Genomic DNA, 20,494 nt, shown 5'->3' with positions numbered 1-20,494 from the left:
ATATACCAGTTTTGATAACCGCTCGATAATCTTGGTGGAAGGAAATATTTTGCAGTGTCTTGCCACCAAGACAAAGGGCTTGGCAAGTAAAAAGGCACCCATATTGCGTTCAACCCCATTACAAGTTTAATTCCTCCAGGTTTCATCAGGTGTATGCATCTCCTTGACCTTGTTTTGCTTTCACAGGCACTATATGTTTGCAGCCGTTCTGTCACCTGTATTGGGGATGCACCAGAATCGGCTGCTTAGGCTGTCTGGCTCCATTTTGTGGTAAGCTGCTTACGCCTTTGCCAGATTGCCATTTCTCTTGTCAAAATGTTAGTATTTCATTTAGCAGTGCCCGATCCATAGAATACAACCATTTCATAGTAACCTATTTTACATCATGCGTACAATAATGACATTCTCATTTACAGTGGCATCACTCAGTGCTTGCCCTAACCCATTCAGACTGTATTGGTTCCTAGTGAGGCCACACACTGAGCAATCGAACCACTCCGGATAAATCTGGATAAAATGACGCCTCATTTCTACTTCTGTTGCTCAGTAGACTTACATTTCAGCATTGTAACATGGTTTCCTTGTAAATGTCAAGCTTTACCAATAAGCGGAGTGTGCCGTCCCACTATATACTCAAATGCCTTCCCCAATGACCACGCAATGCTGACTGCATGTGCAGTTTAAGGGGGACAAGTATAATGAATTCTCTTCTACCCTCCGTATTCTTCTCATACCCACTCTTTTTTGTATAATGGACACAACTTGGCTAGGGAGCCTGCATCAATTGCTTCTCCTCTTTTTCCCTTTAGAGTTAAATCTTGGAGAAAAATGTTTGGACTCCGTGTTAAACAACAACAACTATGAGTCTGACATTCTAAAGGTAAGAATTAACCACTAATGCACAAGGTAGAAAGGTCACTTGTGAGTAACACAACTCTCCGTCTTAAATTGTACACGTTGTGTTGATACACTCCTATATTAAGCTGCAAGTATACATAGTCTACGTCAATACACACCAGTAGACCAAGCTGACCACTTTAGGTCAAAAGAGGATAGGCCAGGTTCTATTTTTTCATCCTTGCGATGAGTATCAAGCCCATCTGCTCTTCAACCTCCCTACCAATGACCTATATTCAGCCTCACCAAACGTGCATTAACAATAGTCTATTATTAACCATTCCCTCTGAAACCATTCATTTTGTTTTTTTTCCTTTCCACGTTCCAAAAGCCATAACTTTTTCTTATTTTTCGGTCAGTACAGTCGCTTAAGGGTTTGTTTTTTGCGTGACGAGTTGTAGTTTTTCATGGCACCATTTATTGTACCATATAAAGTACTAGAAAACTGGGGGAAAAAATTATTGGGTGGAATGGGGAAAAAAAAATAATTATTCCTCCATGGTTTTCTGGGTTTCATTTTTACAGCGTTCATATACGGTAAATACATGTCAGCTTTATTCTGCGGGTCAATACGGTTGCGTTGATACCAAATTTATATATGTGTGTGTGTGTGTGTGTGTGTGTCTATATATATATATATATATATATATATATATGTGTTATGTATTACTACTTTTACAAGGAAAATATAGTTGTTAAAAATGAAATGTTTTGTCAAGTGAGCAGTCTTGAGGGCTTGTGTTTTGCGTGGTGAGCTGTAGTTTTTATTAGTACAATGGGGGTACATTAGATTTTGCGATCATTTTAACTGTATTTTCCTTTTTTTATTAGTACCAGCAAGTGTTGCATCGCTTACACGATATACTGCAATACTAATGTATTGCAGTGTATTGTGATTCTTACAGGCTCCTTAATAGAAGCACAAAGATGGTGGACCTGAGGGCCTTCACCTCGACGTGTGCAATAAGTCATCAGAGAAGGCCTCCCTCTCTTCCTAATGGCTTAGATGCAGCAGCAGACGTTCTCTCCCGGCTTCCACCGTATATATACAGCAGATGTCGGGAAAGGGTTAAGTACGTCTATTATCAGAAATGTTTAGTTTACAACTGCAGACATTGAGATAATAGTAGAGCTGTTGTAGGGGAAAATACATTCACCAACCATTGCCCTTCAAATCTGCATGCAATCATAGGCTGTGTTCATTAAAGACTCCTGACCGTTTTACAAAGAAGGTCATGGTGTGTCATCGCTTCTATCCCACATCCTAAAAATAAGGATTTATTCTTTATTTTAGCATAGTGGACAGATTAGTGAAAATCCTTCCTACCTACCTACCTGTATCAATCAGTGAGTCTAGCCAAGATACTGTCTAAAGATAGTTGCTGTGAAATGTATTTGCCCCTCACTCGATTTCTTCTATTTTTTTGCTAATTTGATACATATAAATGATTCAGATCATCCAGCTAATTTTAACCCCTTAAGGACGCAGCCTTGTTTTAGCCTTAAGGCTCAGAGCCCATTTTTGAAATCTGACATATTTTACTTTGTGGCAATAACTTCGGAATGCTTAAACTTATCCAAGCGATTCTGAGATTGTTTTCTCGTGACACATTGGGCTTTATGTTAGTGGTAAAATTTGTTTGATATATTCAGTGTTTATTTGTAAAAAAAAAACTGCAAAATTTAGAGAAAATTTTGAAAAAAAAATAGCATTTTTCTGAATTTAAATGCATCTGCTTGTAAAACAGACGGTTATACCACCCAAAATAGTTACTAGTTCACATTTCCCATATGTCTACTTTAGATTGGCATAATTTTTTGAACATTCTTTTATTTTTCTTGGACGTTACAAGGCTTAGAACATAAACAGCAATTTCTCATATTTTTAAGACTATTTCAAAAGCCTTTTTTTTAAGGCACCTGTTCGGTTCCAAAGTGGTTTTGAGGGGCCTATGTATTAGAAACCCCCATAAAACACCACATTTTATAAACTAGACCCCTCAAAGTATTCAAAACGGCATTTCGATTTTTTGTTTAACCCTTTAGGCATTTCACAGGAATTAAAGCAAAGTGGAGGTGAAATTTGCAAATTTCATTTTTCTTGCTGAATTTACATTTTATTCCATTTTTTTTCTGTAACACAGAAGGTTTTACCAGAGAAACACTACTAAATATGTATTGTCCAGATTCTGCAGTTTTTAGAAATGTCCCACATGTGGCTCTAGTGTGCTCGTGGACTAAAACACAAGCCCCAGAAGCAAAGAAGCACCTAGTGCATTTTGGGGCCTCTTTTTTTTTTGAGAATATATTTTAGGCAGCATGCCAGGTTTGAAGAGGTGTTGAGGTGCCAAAACAGTAGGAATCCCCCAAAACTGACCCCAGTTTGGAAACTACACCCCTCAAGGAATTCATTTATGGTTGTTGTTACCATTTTGACCACACAGTTTTTTCATAGCACGTATTTGAATTGGGCTGTGAAATTTAAAAAATGAAATTTTTTCCAATAAGATGTCATTTTTTTAATCAAAATTTCTTATATTCACAAGAAATAAAACATCCCATTTTGTTGCCCAATTTGTCCTGAGTGCGGCCATACCCCATATGTGGTGATAAACTGCCGTTTGGGCCCATGGGAAGGCTCAGAAGGAACGGAGCGCTATGTGTTCTTTGGAGTACAGATTTTGCTGGATTGGTTTTCGGGTGCCATGTCGCATTTGCAGAGCCCCAGAGGTATAAAAGCAATAGAAATCCACCAGAAGTGACACAATTTTGAAACTACACCCCTTAAGGAATTCATCTAGAGGTGTAGGTGAGCATTTTGATACCACAGGTATTGTCTAAAAGGTAATGCGCAGCAGATGGTGCAGTGTGAGATTTGCAATTTTCTATAAATATATGCCATTTCAGTGTCCAATATATTGTGCCCAGCATGCGCCACCGGAGATATACACCCTATAAATTGTAATGTGGGTTCTCCTGGGTACGGCACTACTCTACATGTGGCTGTTATCTGCTGCCTGGGCACACGGCAGGGCTTAGAAGGGAAGGACCACCATTTGACCTACTGGAGCTTTTCTGGTGCGAAGTCGTGAATGCAGAAGCCCCTGAGGTACCAGTACAGTTGGAACCCCCAAGAAGTGACCCTATTTTAAAATCTACACCCCTTAAGGCATTCATCTAGAGGTGTAGTGAGCGTTTTGATCCCACAGTTATTGTGTAAAAGGTAATGCGCAGCAGATGGTGCAGAGTGAGATTTGCAATTTTCTATAAATATATGCCATTTCAGTGTCCAATATATTGTGCCCAGCATGCGCCACCGGAGATCTACACCCCATAAACTGTAATGTGGGTTCTACTGGGTACGGCAATACCCTACATGTGGCTGTTATCAGCTGCCTGGGCACACAGCAGGGCTCAGAATGGAAAGATGAGGATAAGCTGTGCGGAGTGCGTCAGGGTAGATTAAAAATCTAAGGGATGTATGATAAATTTGAAAATCCTTTCAAACAGAGCCCTGGTTTTTTGGGACACGTGTCACATTGATATATTGTGTCCTCCCTTCTCCCCCTCTTATAGCAGACTTTGCACCTCTTTTGACTTTTTCCCTTCTTGCCAGTTTGGGGAATTTCTCCTGGAAAGTGTTGCTCTGGTACGATGCGTGTGGCCTCGCTTTCAGAAGTACTAGGTGCGGGGGGCTTCTTGGTCCCTAAAGATCAGGTTATTGATAACCACTTCTTGAAATTCCAGGAAAGTTCCCGTCGGGCCTGTACATCGACGTAGCACGTACGCATTGTACAATGCCATCTGTATGATGTGCACGGCCAGCTTCTTATACCACACTGCATGGCGCTGTAGGGCTTCAGGACTTGATCTGACAAGTCCACCCCTCCCATGTACCTATTGTAGTCCAGGATGCAGTCTGGTTTGGGGGTCTCTGTACTGGTACCTCGTACAGGTAAGTGGGTACTGATGTGGCCATGTGTTGTCAATACAAGGACATCTCTCTTGTCCTTGTACTTGACACACCATATGTTGCTGCTGTATTGTGCCCTGCTCTCACCCCTTCTGAGTGCCCAAGCAGTGTCTAAGGGAGGCCTCTGAGATTTCTTCTAGCAGTGCCGCATGCCACAGGACTTCTGGAAGCGAGGCACTTGAAGAGTGGGATGTTGGTATAAAAATTATCCAGCTAGAGGTGGTAACCCTGGTCCAGCAGTGGGTGCACCAAATCCCACACAATTTTTGCATTAACTCCCAGTAAGGGGGGGGGCATTCTGGGGGCTGAATACCGGTGTCCTTCCCTTAATATAGCCTAAATTTGTAGGTATACCCTGATGCACTCTCGCAGCTTATACATCTTCACGCCATACCTTGCCCTCTTACTCGGCAGCTACTGGCGGAATTGAAGCCTCCCTTTAAAATCTACCAAGGACTCCTCAATAGAAATACACTTCTCGGCGGTGTATGCTTGGGAAAACCGGGCACTGAAACGGTCTAATAGGCGTCTCCGTTTATACAAACGGTCAAAACTGGGTCCATCTCAAGGTGGGCACTGCTCATTATCAGTATAATGTAAGACGCAAAGTATTGCCTAATTATTTTTTTTTTAGGTTCCAGTTCAGTTCTGAAGTTGCTTTGAGGGGCCCATATATTAGACACCCCCATCAAACACCCCATTTTAGAAGCTAGACCTCTCAAAGTATTCACAACAGCATTTAGAAAGTTTATTAACCCTTTAGGTGTTTCACAGGAATTTAGAGCAAAGTAGAGGTGAAATTGACATATTTCTTTTTTTTGTCAGAAAATCCTTTTTATTCCATTTTTTTTCTGTAAAACAGAAGGTTTTACCAGAGAAACGCAACTCAATACTTATTCCCCAGAATCTGCAGTTTTGAGAAATATCCCACATGTGGCCCTAGTGCGGTAATGGACTGAAGCATCGGCCTGCAAAGCAAAGGATCCCCTAGTGGATTTTGAGGCCTCCTTTTTATTAGGCACCATGTCCGGTTTGAAGAGGTCTTGTGGTGCCAAAATAGTGGAAACCCCCAAAAAGTGACCCTATTTTGTAAACTAGACCCCTTGAAAAATTCATTGCAGTTTTCATGGGGTTCATGCGACTTTTTGATCAGTTTTTATTCTATTTTTAAGAGGCGTGGTGACTAAAAAACAGCAATTCTACTATTTGTTTTTTTACAACTTTCACCGTGCGCTATAAATGGAACTTGAGGGCAGGAGGCCCTGATCGCTATTCTAATACACTGCACTACATGCGTAGTGCAGTGTATTAGAGATGTCAGATACTCACGGACAGCAAGCATAGTGGATCCTGACTTTGTCAGGACCCACTAGGCTTCCGTAGATGGCGTAGCCGGAGTCCATTGTTAGCCGTCCGGTTGCCATAGCCACCATCGCCGGCCGCTATCGTGTAGTGGTGGTTTAATCCCTAAATAGCTGCGTTCGGTATTGAACGCGGCTTCCAAGGGGATAATCAGCGGGGACACAGCCATCGGTCCCCGCTGAAGGAGCTGCGGCAACTGCTGTACGAGACAGCAGCTGTCACAGCTCCTGTATGTGTCGGGAATACGGCCTAAATGGCCGTTTCTCCCGAGACGTACTATAAGGTAATGGAGCGCGAACTATACAGTTACCATGACCTAATAGTACGTCCAGGAGAGGGAAGGGGTTAATATAAGATAAAGACAACACGATTAAACACAAAATTCTGCATTTAAATGATCATTATATTTATTGAGGATAAAGATTCACTCATAACCTATACTACCCATGTGAAAAAGTAACCCCCCCCCCCCCCCTTAAACTTAATAACTTGTGCCGCCCCTGGCAGTAACAACTGCAATAAAACTTGCAGTGAGTCTTTTCCATCGCTGTGGAGGAATTTTGACCCACTACTCTTTGCAGAATTGTTTTAATTTGGCTACATTAGAGAGTATTCGAGGGTCTCTATCCAAGTCAGGACTTTGACTTGGTCACTCCAAAACTTTAATTTTGTTTATTTTGAGCCATTCAGAGGTGGACTTGCTTGTTTGCCTCGGATCATTGTCCTGCTGCATAACCCAACTGCGCTTGAGCTTTAGGTCATGAACTGACGGGCGGACGTTCTCCTTCCGATAGAGCAGAATTCATGGTTCTATCAATAATGACAAGTCACTCAGGTCCTGCAGAGGCAAAGCAGCCCCAGACCAGCAAACTACTACCACCATGTATGACTATTCGGATGATGTTCCAATGGCGGATTGCAGTGTTCGCTTTACACCAGATGTAATGAGACCCAAGTCTTCCAAAATGTTCCACCTTTTGACTTATCCCAAAAGTCCTGAGAGTCATCTAGATGTTTTATGTCAAACGCTAGATGAGCCTTTGTGTTTTTTTTGGTCAGCAGTGGTTTGTGCCTTGCAAATTACCCCATCGATGCTATTTTTGCCCAGTGTCTTTCTTATTGTGGAGTCATGTACATTAAAGGGAATGTGTTGCCAGAAAAACATGTTTTTTTTTTTTAAAATTAAACATGTAGTGTGTGGGTGATTAAACATTGTTCAAATTTTTTTTATTTTTTTCACTAGTCAGGAAATATTATAAATTAATTCTAATTTATAATATTACCCATTTCTGGTCACTAGATGGAGCTATTCCCAAAATTGCAGCATTGCAACATTGGGTGAAAAGCCCTCGCTCTAGTGAGCTCTCAGCATCCCCCCCCTCCTTTATCCTGGCTAGTGCCGGGATAAACGAGGGGTTTGAACGGTGTAACCTCCTACACTGTGTGTCGCCATTTTTTGAGCTAACACACAGTGTAGTAGGTTTACATACAGTAGTAAACACACACAAACACGGAACATACATTTAAATCTCTTACCTGCTCCTGCCGCCGCGGCTCCCTCCGGCCCGTCCGCTCCGTCTGCTGCCGCTGGTGCAAGTGCACAAGTCCGGAAGCCGCGACCGGAAGTAGTAATATTACTGTCCGGCCGCGACTTCCGGTCCACTGGAAAATGGCGCCGGACGGCGCCAATTTCAAATTGGACTGTGTGGGAGCGGCGCATGCGCAGTTCCCACACAGACGCCGTACACACAAGTGAATGGGACGGGAGCCGTTCACAGTCCCTATGGGACTGTGGCTGCCGTATTCCATGTCTGTCTGTGTCGTTAATCGACACATACAGAAATGGAACAAAAAATGGCAGCTCCCATAGGGAAGAAAAAGTGTAAAAATAAGAAAAAGTAAAACACAAACACACAAATAAATATAAACGTTTTTAATAAAGCACTAACATCTTTAACATATAAAAAAATAATTTGTGATGACACTGTTCCTTTAACCTTAACTGAGACAAGTGAGACTTGCAGTTCTTTACATGTTCATCTGGGTTCTTTTGTGACCTCCTGGATGAGTCGTCGATGCGCTCCTGGTGATCTTTTGACAGGCCGGCCACTCCTGGGAAGGTTCACCGCTGTTTTGTGTCACCTCCATTTGTGGAAAATGTCTCTCACTATGGTACACTGGAGTTCGAGAGCCTTAGCAGTGACTTTACTTTGTAACCCTTTACAGACTGAAATACAAATAAAATCTATACAATCTTTTTAGAACGTGGCATCATGTGCTGCTTTTTGAGACCACCTAGCCTGCTTCACATTGTCAGACAGGTTTTATTAAGGCCTTATTTACACAAGCATGTCTGATTTGCATCCGCAAAAAAATGGGCCGTTTTCCATGCATGTGACTCTCCGTGTTGCGTCAGTGTGGTTTCTGTGTGTCATCCATTTTTTCCGTTCGTGTTTCTACTCTGCAAGCACTTCCTGGTTTTACTTTTCTTTTCAACTGATGCATGAAAAATGGACAGCACACTGATATCAATGGGCGAGTTTGATCTGCAAAAACGGACCAGAATAGGACATGTAGTGAGTTTCATGCAACGGCCACACGCTCTGTGAAAAAACACTGTGTGAATGGGTGGGAGTCCGAGCACCGAGACCCCCACTGATCACTAAAACAAAGCAGCAGTAGTGCTCGGGTGAGCGCTGTGCCGCTTTGTTTCTGATTTTGGCTTTCTTCGGAAACCTGTGCGCGCAGCGTACATGCTCATAGACTTTCTATTGAGGAAAGCCGATTAGAAACTAAGCTAGACAGCATTTAACAAAGCGCTTCTGTCAGTGGGGGTCTCCGTGTTCGGACCTCCACCCATCAAAACTTCTGGCGTGTCACTATGACATGTCAAAAGTTTTTAAAAAAGATTAGTTACCCTTTAATAAATGAAATCCTTTAAAAACAGCATTTTGAGTTTTACTGGGGTTATTTTTGTCTGATATTAAAAGTAGTAAGCATTCAAGTGTGACAAATATGCAAAATAGGCTCCCTGGGATAATTAAATCTAGAACGGTTATGTGCCGACTGGTTGTCTGGTGCCGCATGATCTCTTTCTCAACCATGAACTTTTACTTTCTCGATATGTACAGGAATGAGGGTGGGAAATGGGTGGGAGGGTGTTTTCTGATTTTGTTTGATTTTATGCTCTGTACTGTTATTTATTACAATGCTCAAATTGTTCTCTGGTGATCTGGTGTTGCTAATATATTCCATTGTATGTTTGCTTTTATAAAATGCAAAAATAATATTTTTTTTTAAAAAAATCTGATATATAGCCGTGGCCATATTGTTCATATATGGCTCTGGGTTTTAGACATCAAGCAGATTCCAAAGTAATTTTGGAGGGTGGTTTCACACACATCGTTTTTTGGAGGAACACCACTGCAGTTTTTAGAGCCAAAGTCGAAAGTGGATCCATGAGGAAGGAGAAGTATAAATTATTCCTGTATATCTCCCTTTCCTTTTGAATCCACTTCCGACATAGGCAAAAAAACTTCCACAAAAACGGCAGCGTTTTTTTAAGAAAGCACTGTGCGTGAAGCCACCCTGACTGAGCACATACACCTACATCCACTAGGTGGGGCTGTGCTATCATCCTAATAACACTTGACATTTTCCCTTCTACATCTTGAGTGGCCTCTTCCCACAGCTCTCTGGCAATATGTAAAATGTTACTAGTAATATCCTGGTTTGGTTCAGGTTCCCTTGTCTGCTTATTTGTCTGTCTATTTGTCTATTGTATGTTTTAAAAAAATAATTATTGCCCTTCAAAGCTGATTTTGTTTGTAAATCTAAACTTTCTGGAAACTACAGCCACAGTTTCATGAACCCAATTCACAGCTACAAAGCTGCCATATCATGGGCGTTGCTCTATATACTTTACAGCAGACGGTTGCTGCAATTCAGCCGTACAAAAGAAAACGGATAACTTAGCGGGTATTTACATCCCTATGTGTTTCATCCATATAGTCTTTTGCCAAAAACTGAAGTGTATGTCATTAGAGGCGTAAGGAAGCAGGAAAATTACTGGGATGTATTCCCATTTTTTTGTCCAAAACATTGGCTCTTTAACCCCTTAGTGACCAGACCTGAAAGTGCCTTAATGACCAAGCCAGATTTTGGAAATCTGGCATGTGTAACTTTATCCGAGAATAACTCTGTAATAGTTTTACATATCCAACTAATTCTGACGTTGTTTTTTCATCACATATTGTACTTTATTTGGTTGGTAAAATTAGACCTATAAAATTTGCGTACATTCATTAAAAAACATAAAAACTGATGAAAATTTGTAAAAATTGTCTTTTTTTCCAATTTTCAACTGCAATATGTCACATATGTACATACAAACTGTACAAATATTTCCAGATCATCCCTCATGACAGCACTACAGGAGGTTGCCCTATTGACCTCTGTAGGAACAGGAAGACAGAGAGGTTAAAAGGCCCCTCCCACCACCCACTTGCCAGTGTTCTTCCTGTCCCCACAGAGTCAGGAGCAGAGAGCGTCGCTCCTGTGTTAGTGCAGGAAAGAAACTCGGGCAGGGGGCAAGATCGGGGGGTCCGTGCACTCCCCCTTCTCTTCCCCCTGAAGCCCAGGCTAACACCCCTCAAGCGAGGGGTCCCTTAGCTCCCTCCCTGAGACACCTACCTAAGGAATCCTAGGCAGGGTTCTGGTAGTGTGGGGGGGCTGGGGTTTCCCAAGCAGGCTTCGGCCGGGGCGGGGACCGGCAGCTCCATAAACATGTACGCACCGGCAGGGATCCTCGCTGCACTGCATAGCAAGCCTCAGTCGCCGGCTGCACTCCAGGAACACGCTGGACGAATAGTCGACCGGAAATGACGTCGGGCTACTTCCGGTCCGCGGCCATCTTGGAAGGCGGGAAATTCAAACCGCCCGCATTTAAAGGGACACGCACAGGTATGTAGTTAGAGCTGATAACTCTAACTTGGATTATTTTTTTGTGGATTGCATATTACATTGCCTGTTACCTGTCGCGGTATGGAACTTCCTCGTCCTGATAAAACTCCAGATATGTCCCAGGGTCACGTGAGTCTCACCCTTGGGGAAGGGTATGACCCCCTTATGTATGTACACCATACTTTACCTACCTTCTGTTTTCTCTAGGAAAAAGATTCCTCTCAGAGACAAACTGATAAAAAGAAGGTTAAAAAATGTGCGACTTGTGCAAAAAAATTGCCAGAGTCCCATAGGAAACAATTGTGTCAAGATTGTATTGCAAAAATACTAAAGGAGGAACAACCAACGTTCATGTCTGAACTTAGGACTATGATTCATGAAGAAGTGGGTCAGTCAGTAGCCTCCCTCGCCCCTCCGCAAGAAAGTCCCTCACACTCCCGGGCAAAAAGACCACGGATTGAAGTGGATCAAAAATATTGTCCTCCTTCTAAGGGGTCTGACTCTGAGCAGGAGTGTTATTACCTATCGGAGGATGAGTTAGAAGAAAGAGAGGAACTCTTGCCTTCAACTTCTTCCACTCAAGAGAAAAAAAATTTCTTCTCTTCGGAGATGTCGGATACCTTAATTCAAGCAATACGGGAAACTGGATATTCCCGAAGAAGACCAACCACATACCATCCAGGATGAGATGTTTGGAGGTCTAACGGGAAAGAAAACAAGGGTTTTTCCGGTAAACGAAAATCTCAAAAGAATGGTGACAACTGAATGGGAAGATTCAGAAAAAAGGCTCTTCATTTCAAGAGATTTTAAAAACAGACTTCTCTTTGATCCAGAGGACACTAAGCCTTGGGATGAGATCCCAAAAGTAGATGTCCCAGTAGCCAGGGTTGCTAAAAAAAACCGCAATCCCATTTGAAGATTCCGCTCGGTTGAGGGACGCCATGGACCGAAAGGCAGACGGACTACTGAAAAGAGCGTGGGAATCTTCCTTTGCCTTGATCTCAACTAATATCGCGGCCACATCAGTAGCAAGAGCAATGTTTATATGGCTAAACCAGCTAGAGACCCATTTGATGAAGACATCACGACAAGATCTATTAGAATCTCTACCTTTACTAAAAATGGCAACCGGATTCTTGGTAGACGCTTCAGCGGAATCTATTAGATTTGCTGCCAGGAATGGGGCTCTCTCAAATGCTGCTAGAAGAGCATTATGGCTCAAAATGTGGTCAGGAGATACGAAGTCCAAGAACAAGCTGTGTTCTATTCCATTTACAGGGTCTCTGATGTTCGGTCCTCTCCTCGATAACATGCTGGAGAGTGCAACAGATAGAAAAAAGGGGTTTCCTGAAGAGAAACCAAAAAAGCCCCCTCAGTTTGGAAGATTTCGCCAACAGAGGGATCCTACCTCACAGAACTACAGCGGGAAAAGGAAGTCCGGTCGCTGGAGTTACCCCAAAGGGAAAAGGGGTCGAGAATATCTCCTTAACCCAAATAATTCATTCCAGCCCTCAAAGCAATGACGCCAAGAGCGTGGGGGGAAGACTCCTACAATTTTATCCCAAGTGGTCGAGAATAACCCAGAACCCCTGGGTTCTAAAGATCATAGAAGAAGGATACAAAATAGAATTTTCCTCCATTCCTCCAGAGAAATTCCTAATAACCCACTAGCAAGCAAAAGATCTTCATCAGATCCTTATCCAGGACGTCCAGAAACTACTCAGATTGAGAGCCATTTCTCCAGTTCCCCACAACGAAATAGGCAAAGGCCACTATTCCAAAATCTTCTTGGTCAAAAAAACAAACGGCTCCTACAGGACAATAATCAACCTGAAGGTCCTAAACAAATGGGTGAAATATCTAAAATTCAAGATGGAGTCTATCAGATCGACTATTCCTCTAATAAGGGAAGAGGCATCAATGTGTACGATCGATTTAAAGGATGCGTATTATCATGTTCCTATCCACCCCGCGTACCAGAGATTCCTCCGATTCGCAATTCAGGACGGTCCTTCCATTCTCCACTTCCAGTTTGTCTGCCTCCCCTTCGGCCTTTCCTCCGCCCCCAGAATTTTTACGAAAATTATGGCAGAGATCATGGCATTCATAAGAAGTCAAGGTATAGTAATTATCCCATATCTAGACGACTTCTTGTTGACAGCAGATACTCCGGCTATCTCAGTCAGTCATCGGTCACAGGTTCTTTCCCTACTACAGGAATTGGGATTGATAATCAACTTTCAGAAGTCGAGTCTTCCTCCCCAGAAACAGAAGGTGGTCTTAGGAGTACTGCTAGACTCCTCCCTTCAACATTCCTTCCTCCCAAGAGAGAAACAAATACTCCTACTGGCAGAAGTAAGGAAATTTTGGGGGAAAGACGCCTGTTCCATAAGGGAATGTATGCGGATGTTGGGAATGATGACGTCTTGCATCCAATCTATTCCATGGAGCCAATTTCACTCCAGACCCTTACAGAATCTGATCTTGTCCCAGTGGGATCAAAAACAAAACTCCCTGAATTTAAAAATTCAAATTTCCGAGACTGTGAAATCATCCCTCCTGTGGTGGCTCTGCACAAACAACATAGACAAGGGAGTCCCCTGGAGAACGTCTCCTTATGTAGTGATTACCACAGATGCCAGCAAACACGGCTGGGGTCAGTAATCCAAGACCAACACTTTCAGGGCACATGGACTGTTCAAATGAAGATGATGTCCTCAAACTTCAAAGAACTAAGAGCCGTATGGGAGACACTTATAAGAGCTTCACCCACCATTAAAAGGGAAGCATATAAGAATTTTATCGGACAACACGACAGCAGTGTCCTTTCTTCGCCATCAAGGGGGAACAAGACACACTCTTCTTCAGGCCCTCTCTGCACAAATTTTCAGTTGGGCAGAAGAAAACGTCCTATCAGTCACGGCAGTCCACCTAAAAGGCTCAGAGAACCTATCAGCAGATTTCCTGAGTCGGGAAAAAGTAGACCCTGGAGAATGGTCCCTAAACAGGGAAGTCTTTCTGTCCCTAACCCGAAATTGGGGTTATCCACAAATAGACCTGTTTGCCACGAGGAAAAACACTCAAGTAGAGACCTTCTTCTCCCTAAATCTCAGAGACAACCCATTGGGAGTAGATGCATTGTCCCAACCCTGGGACATGGATCTGGCCTATGCCTTTCCTCCATTTCCTCTAATACCAATGGTATTAAGAAAAATCCAGGAAGATTTGACAAAGCTCATCATTATTCTTCCCTATTGGCCAAAAAGAAGTTGGTTTCCAATCGTACAATACCTAGCGTTGGAAGACCCTATCATGCTCCCAGTCAAGGAGAATCTTCTCTCCCAGGGTCCCTTATTCTTCCAGGGAATAGATACTCTGAAATTGTCAGCCTAGATCCTGAAAGGCAGATCTTGAGGAACCACAGTCTGTCAGATGAGGTAATTTCAACTATCTTGTTAAGTCATAAAGAAGTTACCTCTAAAATCTATCAAAAGATTTGGAAGAAATTCTGTTCCTGGCATGGAGACCCAGGACCAGACCCCTTTTTTTCCAACATTGCAAAAATCCTAGATTTTTTACAATTTGGATTCAAAAAAGGACTTAGCCCTAGTACCTTAAAAGTACAGATTTCAGCCTTAGGTAATTTTTTTAACACTCCTCTGGCTGAACATCGGTGGATCAGAAGATTCACCCAAGCGGTCTCTAAACTGAAACCTTCCCTAAAGAAATCAGTTCCTACCTGGGATTTGAATGTGGTGTTAACGACTCTTTGTGAGCCCCCCTTTGAGCCGCTCGACAAAATTAGTATGCATTTTTTTAACTCTAAAAGCTGCATTCTTAGTCGCTATTACTTCAGCAAGAAGGATTGGAGAAATCCAATCTCTGTCAATCATAGAACCGTACCTAAAAGTACAAGAGGATAAGATCATTCTAAAGCTGGATCCCTCCTTTATTCCAAAGGTATCTACTGCTTTCCATAGAGAACAAGAAATAATTCTACCTTCCTTTTATCCAGATCCAAAAAACCAACAAGAAGAAAAATTCCATTGCCTGGATGTCAGGCGAACAATTCTTCAGTATCTGGATAGAACCTCCTCCTGGAGACCAGATAAAAATCTATTTGTCCTGTTTGGGGGAAAGAATAGAGGAAAGAAAGCCTCAAAAGGCTCTCTAGCGAGATGGGTAAAAACCACCATACAAGAAGCCTACAAGTCCCAAGGACTATCTGCCCCACAAGGCATCAGAGCCCATTCAACAAGGGCAGTCTCGGCGGCATCCTGGGCAGTAAGAAGAGAAGCCTCTATGGACCAAATCTGCAGAGCTGCCACTTGGTCAAGCCATCATACGTTTTGCAAACATTATAGGCTCGATGTTCTGTCCGATACGGATTTAAGTTTTGGACGGAAAGTCCTTCAATCCATAGTCCCGCCCTGAGCATTATAATCTGGTATTGCTCCTGTAGTGCTGTCATGAGGGATGTACTGGAAAATAGCAATTAGACCTACCGGTAATTGTATTTCCAGGAATCCATCATGACAGCACCATTATATTCCCTCCCTTATTGAATTCTGATTTGTGCATTTAACATGTCAGTTATTATCCCTAGAAATAAAATAGGCTTGCATCCATCCTGGTGTAGTAATTGAAAAACACTGGCAAGTGGGTGGTGGGAGGGGCCTTTTAACCTCTCTGTCTTCCTGTCCCTACAGAGGTCAATAGGGCAACCTCCTGTAGTGCTGTCATGATGGATTCCTGGAAATACAATTACCGGTAGGTCTAATTGCTATTTTTATCAAATATGTTTCCAGCTCTTTCCTTTTATTTTGGCAGCACTTTTGATTATTTTATTTTTTTTACATTTCTAAGCGATATAGGACACTTACACATCTAACAATACTTTTTAAAATTTTGACGTACATTTTGCTTTCCTGCACCAAGCCAAGTTTGAAGAGGCTCATAGGTGTCAGAATAATAAAAACACCCCGTAAATGACCCCATTTTGAAAATTAGACCCCTAAATGTATTCATCTGGGGGTGTAATTAGTATTTTGCCCCCTACAGTTTTTCCAGGAACTAATGCAAAGCATGTGAAAAAAAATAAAAATGGCACTTTTCACAAATTTGTCATTTTAAGGACCGATTTCTTGTACAGCATACATGAGAATGAAGAAATGTACCACAAAATGTATCACCCTGTTTCTCCTGTGTTCTAAAATATCCCCATTGTGGCCCTAATGTGTTTCCTGGGCACACAGCAGGACCCAAAAGGAAGGGAGCACCTGGAGGATTTCAGGGCACACATTTTGCTTGAAAATGTTTCAGGCCCCATTACACATTTATTTTATTCCTCAAATAGTTCATTTTTATCACATATTTATCACACAGTGCATGAAACTGGTGAAGTACGCCTTAAAGGTATTACTATTGTATGCTTTAGTATAGAAATATGCCGAATGCTCAACATTGGTGGACAAACCGAAGAAGTGAAGTGGATTTCATGTTTTTATAACTTTTTGTTGAAAAGGAGAGGATTCTACTTTTCTAGATTGAGAAATATATGTTCCTAACCGTTTCTACACCCTATGACTATGTCGTGCTAAGAAAGCAGCTGTCCTGCAATCGTGTCAGTCCATAGACAATATGTATATCAACCCGCTCTGATATATAGTAAGTTAGAGTGGGAAAATGTATTAAACTGTTGGAGGAAAAAGGCAATTTATCCAAAAAAAGGAGGAAGAATGTATCCAGCTATGAGGAAAACTAGAGCCTGTTCACAGGATGAAAGAAAAGTTGTAGGGCTGTAATGACTTTATTATTCAAAGTGACTGGTCATACAACGTCTCTTTAGCTCCATCAATCCCCATATAAGGCTGGATTCACACAAGGTCATTACGTCCGTAATTGACGGACGTATTTCGGCCGCAAGTCCAGGACTGAACACAGTGCAGGGAGCCGGGCTCCTAGCATCATAGTTATGTACGATGAAAACCTGATTACAGTACAGGACAGTTGTCCGGCAGCGAGGCAGGGACTCCTAGCGTCGTACATAACTATAATGCTAGGAGCCCGGCTCCCTGCACTGTGTTCAGTCTGGGACTTTCTGCCGAAATACATCCGTCAATTACAGACGTAATGACCTCGTGTGAATCCAGCCTTAGGGACGAATGTGCCAAGTGACGCGGTACAGCATAACAGGCCCCTGCCCGGCAAGGTAGGAACCGCTATGTGCACAAAAGAACCAATCACCTGTAGAATATATAAAGGGGCAGTGTCCCACACCGTATGTATAGATACAGTAAAGGATCACTACTTCCAAAATTAATGTCGCTATTTCTAGAAGTATTGTCGGGTGTAAGAGGTCCACCAAAAACCCGAACAAAACTGTAATAAAGCCCATAGTGTATTGATAAGGAACAGCTTGCTTATAAATCCTCAGAGTAAAAAGAAAAAATTATGCCGTATCCCCAGTGAGTAACAGCTATTTATGGCAGGACATAGTCATAACGGAAAAGGAAATAAAAAGCTTTCAGGGCGCAATTTTTATCTTGAATTAATTTCAGGCCCTTATTCCACTTTCTATAACTTTGGGTTATATCCCAAAATGACTCAATCTAGAAAAGTAGATTTCCCTCCCAAAAAAAGTGATATAAAAAGAAATCCCTAAAAGAACCCTAAATTTCGGCCTCTCCTAAATATACAGCGAAGCTGCTTCCCTAAAAAAAAAAGTGTGCAGAAAAATGAAATCCTAAATAAATCCTGCATTTTAACTTTTATAGCTCACAAAAGAAAATTAGTAATGTGCGACGGTATGATAGATTTCAAAACAGGGACTTATGCATAGACCGGGGTTGGAAGGACAAGCGAAACAATAATATCGTGACTCGCTTTGCTGTCCTCGTTTGCTGCAGACCCGGCACTCACTACTTTTTTGGGTATTTTTGGTTAGGTGTTGAAGGGATGGGGTGTAAAAAAAATTTTTCAACAAGTCGGCGTACATCCTCTGACTCATGGACTACTCTCTGGTCTGCAGATTAAAATAGAAGATCTTCAATCACTTTCTCCTGAAATTCAAAGAATGTCGCCCTGCCCGCTGATTTTTTGTACAGGACAAATGCATTGTGCATTGCTACCTGGATGAGGTATATTGCCACTTTCTTATACCACGTATAACCGCGGTTTATTTTTTTTTTATCAACTAAGAACACTAAAAGAATGAAACTTATTTTTTTTTTTTTTTCAAACCTAAACCCTACGCCTAACACAAACCGTAAACCCAAGCCCAGAACAGCACCCTACGCCGTCTAACAGCGTACCCTAAAAAGAAAGTAGTTTTATAGTACGATTCTTAGTATATACAGTAAATATACTTATATTTATATATATATATATATATATATATATATATATATATATATATATATGTGTGTGTGTGTGTGTATATACTATAAAATACTGAAACATTTTTATTTTTTAAACTGTGGGTGAGGAACAAGTGATTTTGTGAGGGGACACTGACACACTTATATCGGTTTCTCTCCACAGCTAGAACAGAGTGAGGAGAAAGGGTATGTGCACACGATAACTGCAGTTACGTCTGAAATTCAGGAGCTGTTTTCAGGAGAAAACTACTCCTGATTTTCAGACGTAATTGCATGTACTCGCGTTTTGTGGGGCGTCCATTACGGACGTAATTTGGAGCTGTTCTTCATTGGAGTCAATGAAAAACTGCTCTAATTACGTCCCAAGAAGTGTCCTGCACTTCTTTTGACAAGGCTGTAATTTTACGCGCCGTCTTTTGACAGCGACGCATAAAATGACAGGTCGTCGGCACAGTACATCGTAAAGCCCATTGAAAGTAATGGGCAGTTGTTTGCCGACACATTGGAGCCGTTTTTTCAGACTTAATTCGAGGCGTAAAACGCCTCCATTACGTCTGAAAATAGGTCGTGTGAACCCAGCCAAACAGATACATGATTTTACTTTTATTTTACTGTAGTGATCACTATGATTGGATCTCATGGTGAACACAAAAGATCAGGAACCAATACTATTGGCTCCTGATCACTGCTCTAAGAACAGCGCTCGTAGCAACAGCTCGTTCTTAGAGCAGGAGCTGTCATTTAGACACTCCCCGCCGGCTCTGTACACAGTAACAGCATGTGACCGCTGTGATTGGCTGTCACAGCGGTCACATGATACGAAGAAATCGGACGGTCCTGATGGCTGCACTAAGAACCGGATCTGATACTTAGACAGTTTTTAGTGCAGACTTAATCAGGGTGCCGCTAAACCCCCCCTACTACAGCGACGCCAAAAGTCGTTGCTGTAGACTGAGTACCTGCACCGCCTGACGTCAAAAGACGGTGGGCGGTCGTTAAGGGGTTAAAGAAGCAATGAGTGGAAAAACTGTGCCTGGATCTGTTCTGCAGGAGATGGAAATCTGTTAAATCTCTCTCTATTTGGGTCAGGAAAATATTATTTCCTGCTGAGTGAAATCTCTGATACTAGTTTCAGAGGATTAAAGAAAATGGCAAACCTATGATGTTCATGTAATTCCTCACTTCTGACCCAGCACCCGAACTTCTATGCATAGAGAATCTCTGCTGGAATGACTTGTCATTTCCCCTCTTACAATAGTGTTTTTGTATTGTTAACGCATTTCAATGTGATTTATCTTCTCAGAATTACCTGGCATCCAGGGGTTTAACATGGAAAGACTTATTGCATGAAAGTCTTGTAGCCGTTCAGCGAGGTGTTTTTAGGCTTCCTGGTAAGTAGACAACCGATTCTAAATTATGTGTGTGTTAGATATCTATCTATCTGAGCAGTACCAAATATTAATAGTCAATGGTGGGTGCAGAGCCCGCGACTTGTAGCATGCAAGCTTTGAGAAAGGTTCTGGACACAAGGACTGAAATGTTGCACATGGGCTAATAAAGCCCAAAGTGTGTGTGTGTGTGTGTGTGTGTGTGTGTGTGTGTGTGTGTGTGTGTGTGTGTGTGTGCGTGTGTGCGTGTGTGCCGCATTGGTTGGAAAATCAAATAAGACAAAACCAACAAGTAGACAGAATACAATATTTGCCTAAGAATTCAGGAAAGCTTTCTAAACCTCTGAAAATTAGGTCATTGGTGCATGATACTTGAAAGCAGGAGTCCCAGACCAGCCCACCTCAGCATTAGCTTCTTTTTTATTATGCTATAGTTTTATTTATAGTGTACAACTTTTTATGAAAAATGCTTTTCCTAGTAAATTATCATTTCAGCCTTAATATGATGACTCTACAAAGCAATAACTATGATG

The 20,494-nt window shown here is 42.0% G+C and overlaps 1 protein-coding gene across 4 annotated transcripts in view; it reads left to right on the top strand.

The window, feature by feature from the left end:
* CHFR (checkpoint with forkhead and ring finger domains) overlaps positions 1-20,494 on the top strand; it is a 77,073-nt gene that overhangs the window by 45,906 nt on the left and 10,673 nt on the right. For all 4 annotated transcript variants that reach the window (XM_075832703.1, XM_075832721.1, XM_075832713.1 and 1 more), the window contains exons 13-15: positions 187-270; positions 810-880; positions 19,877-19,964. In XM_075832703.1, the coding sequence (XP_075688818.1) occupies positions 187-270; positions 810-880; positions 19,877-19,964 (243 nt within the window). The remainder of the gene's footprint in view (positions 1-186; positions 271-809; positions 881-19,876; positions 19,965-20,494) is intronic.

Source organism: Rhinoderma darwinii, chromosome 1 (assembly GCF_050947455.1).
Source record: "Rhinoderma darwinii isolate aRhiDar2 chromosome 1, aRhiDar2.hap1, whole genome shotgun sequence".
NCBI classification, from domain to species: domain Eukaryota; kingdom Metazoa; phylum Chordata; class Amphibia; order Anura; family Rhinodermatidae; genus Rhinoderma; species Rhinoderma darwinii.
Note: the sequence above shows the minus strand (reverse complement) of the source record. Positions and strands in the feature narration are given on the sequence as shown.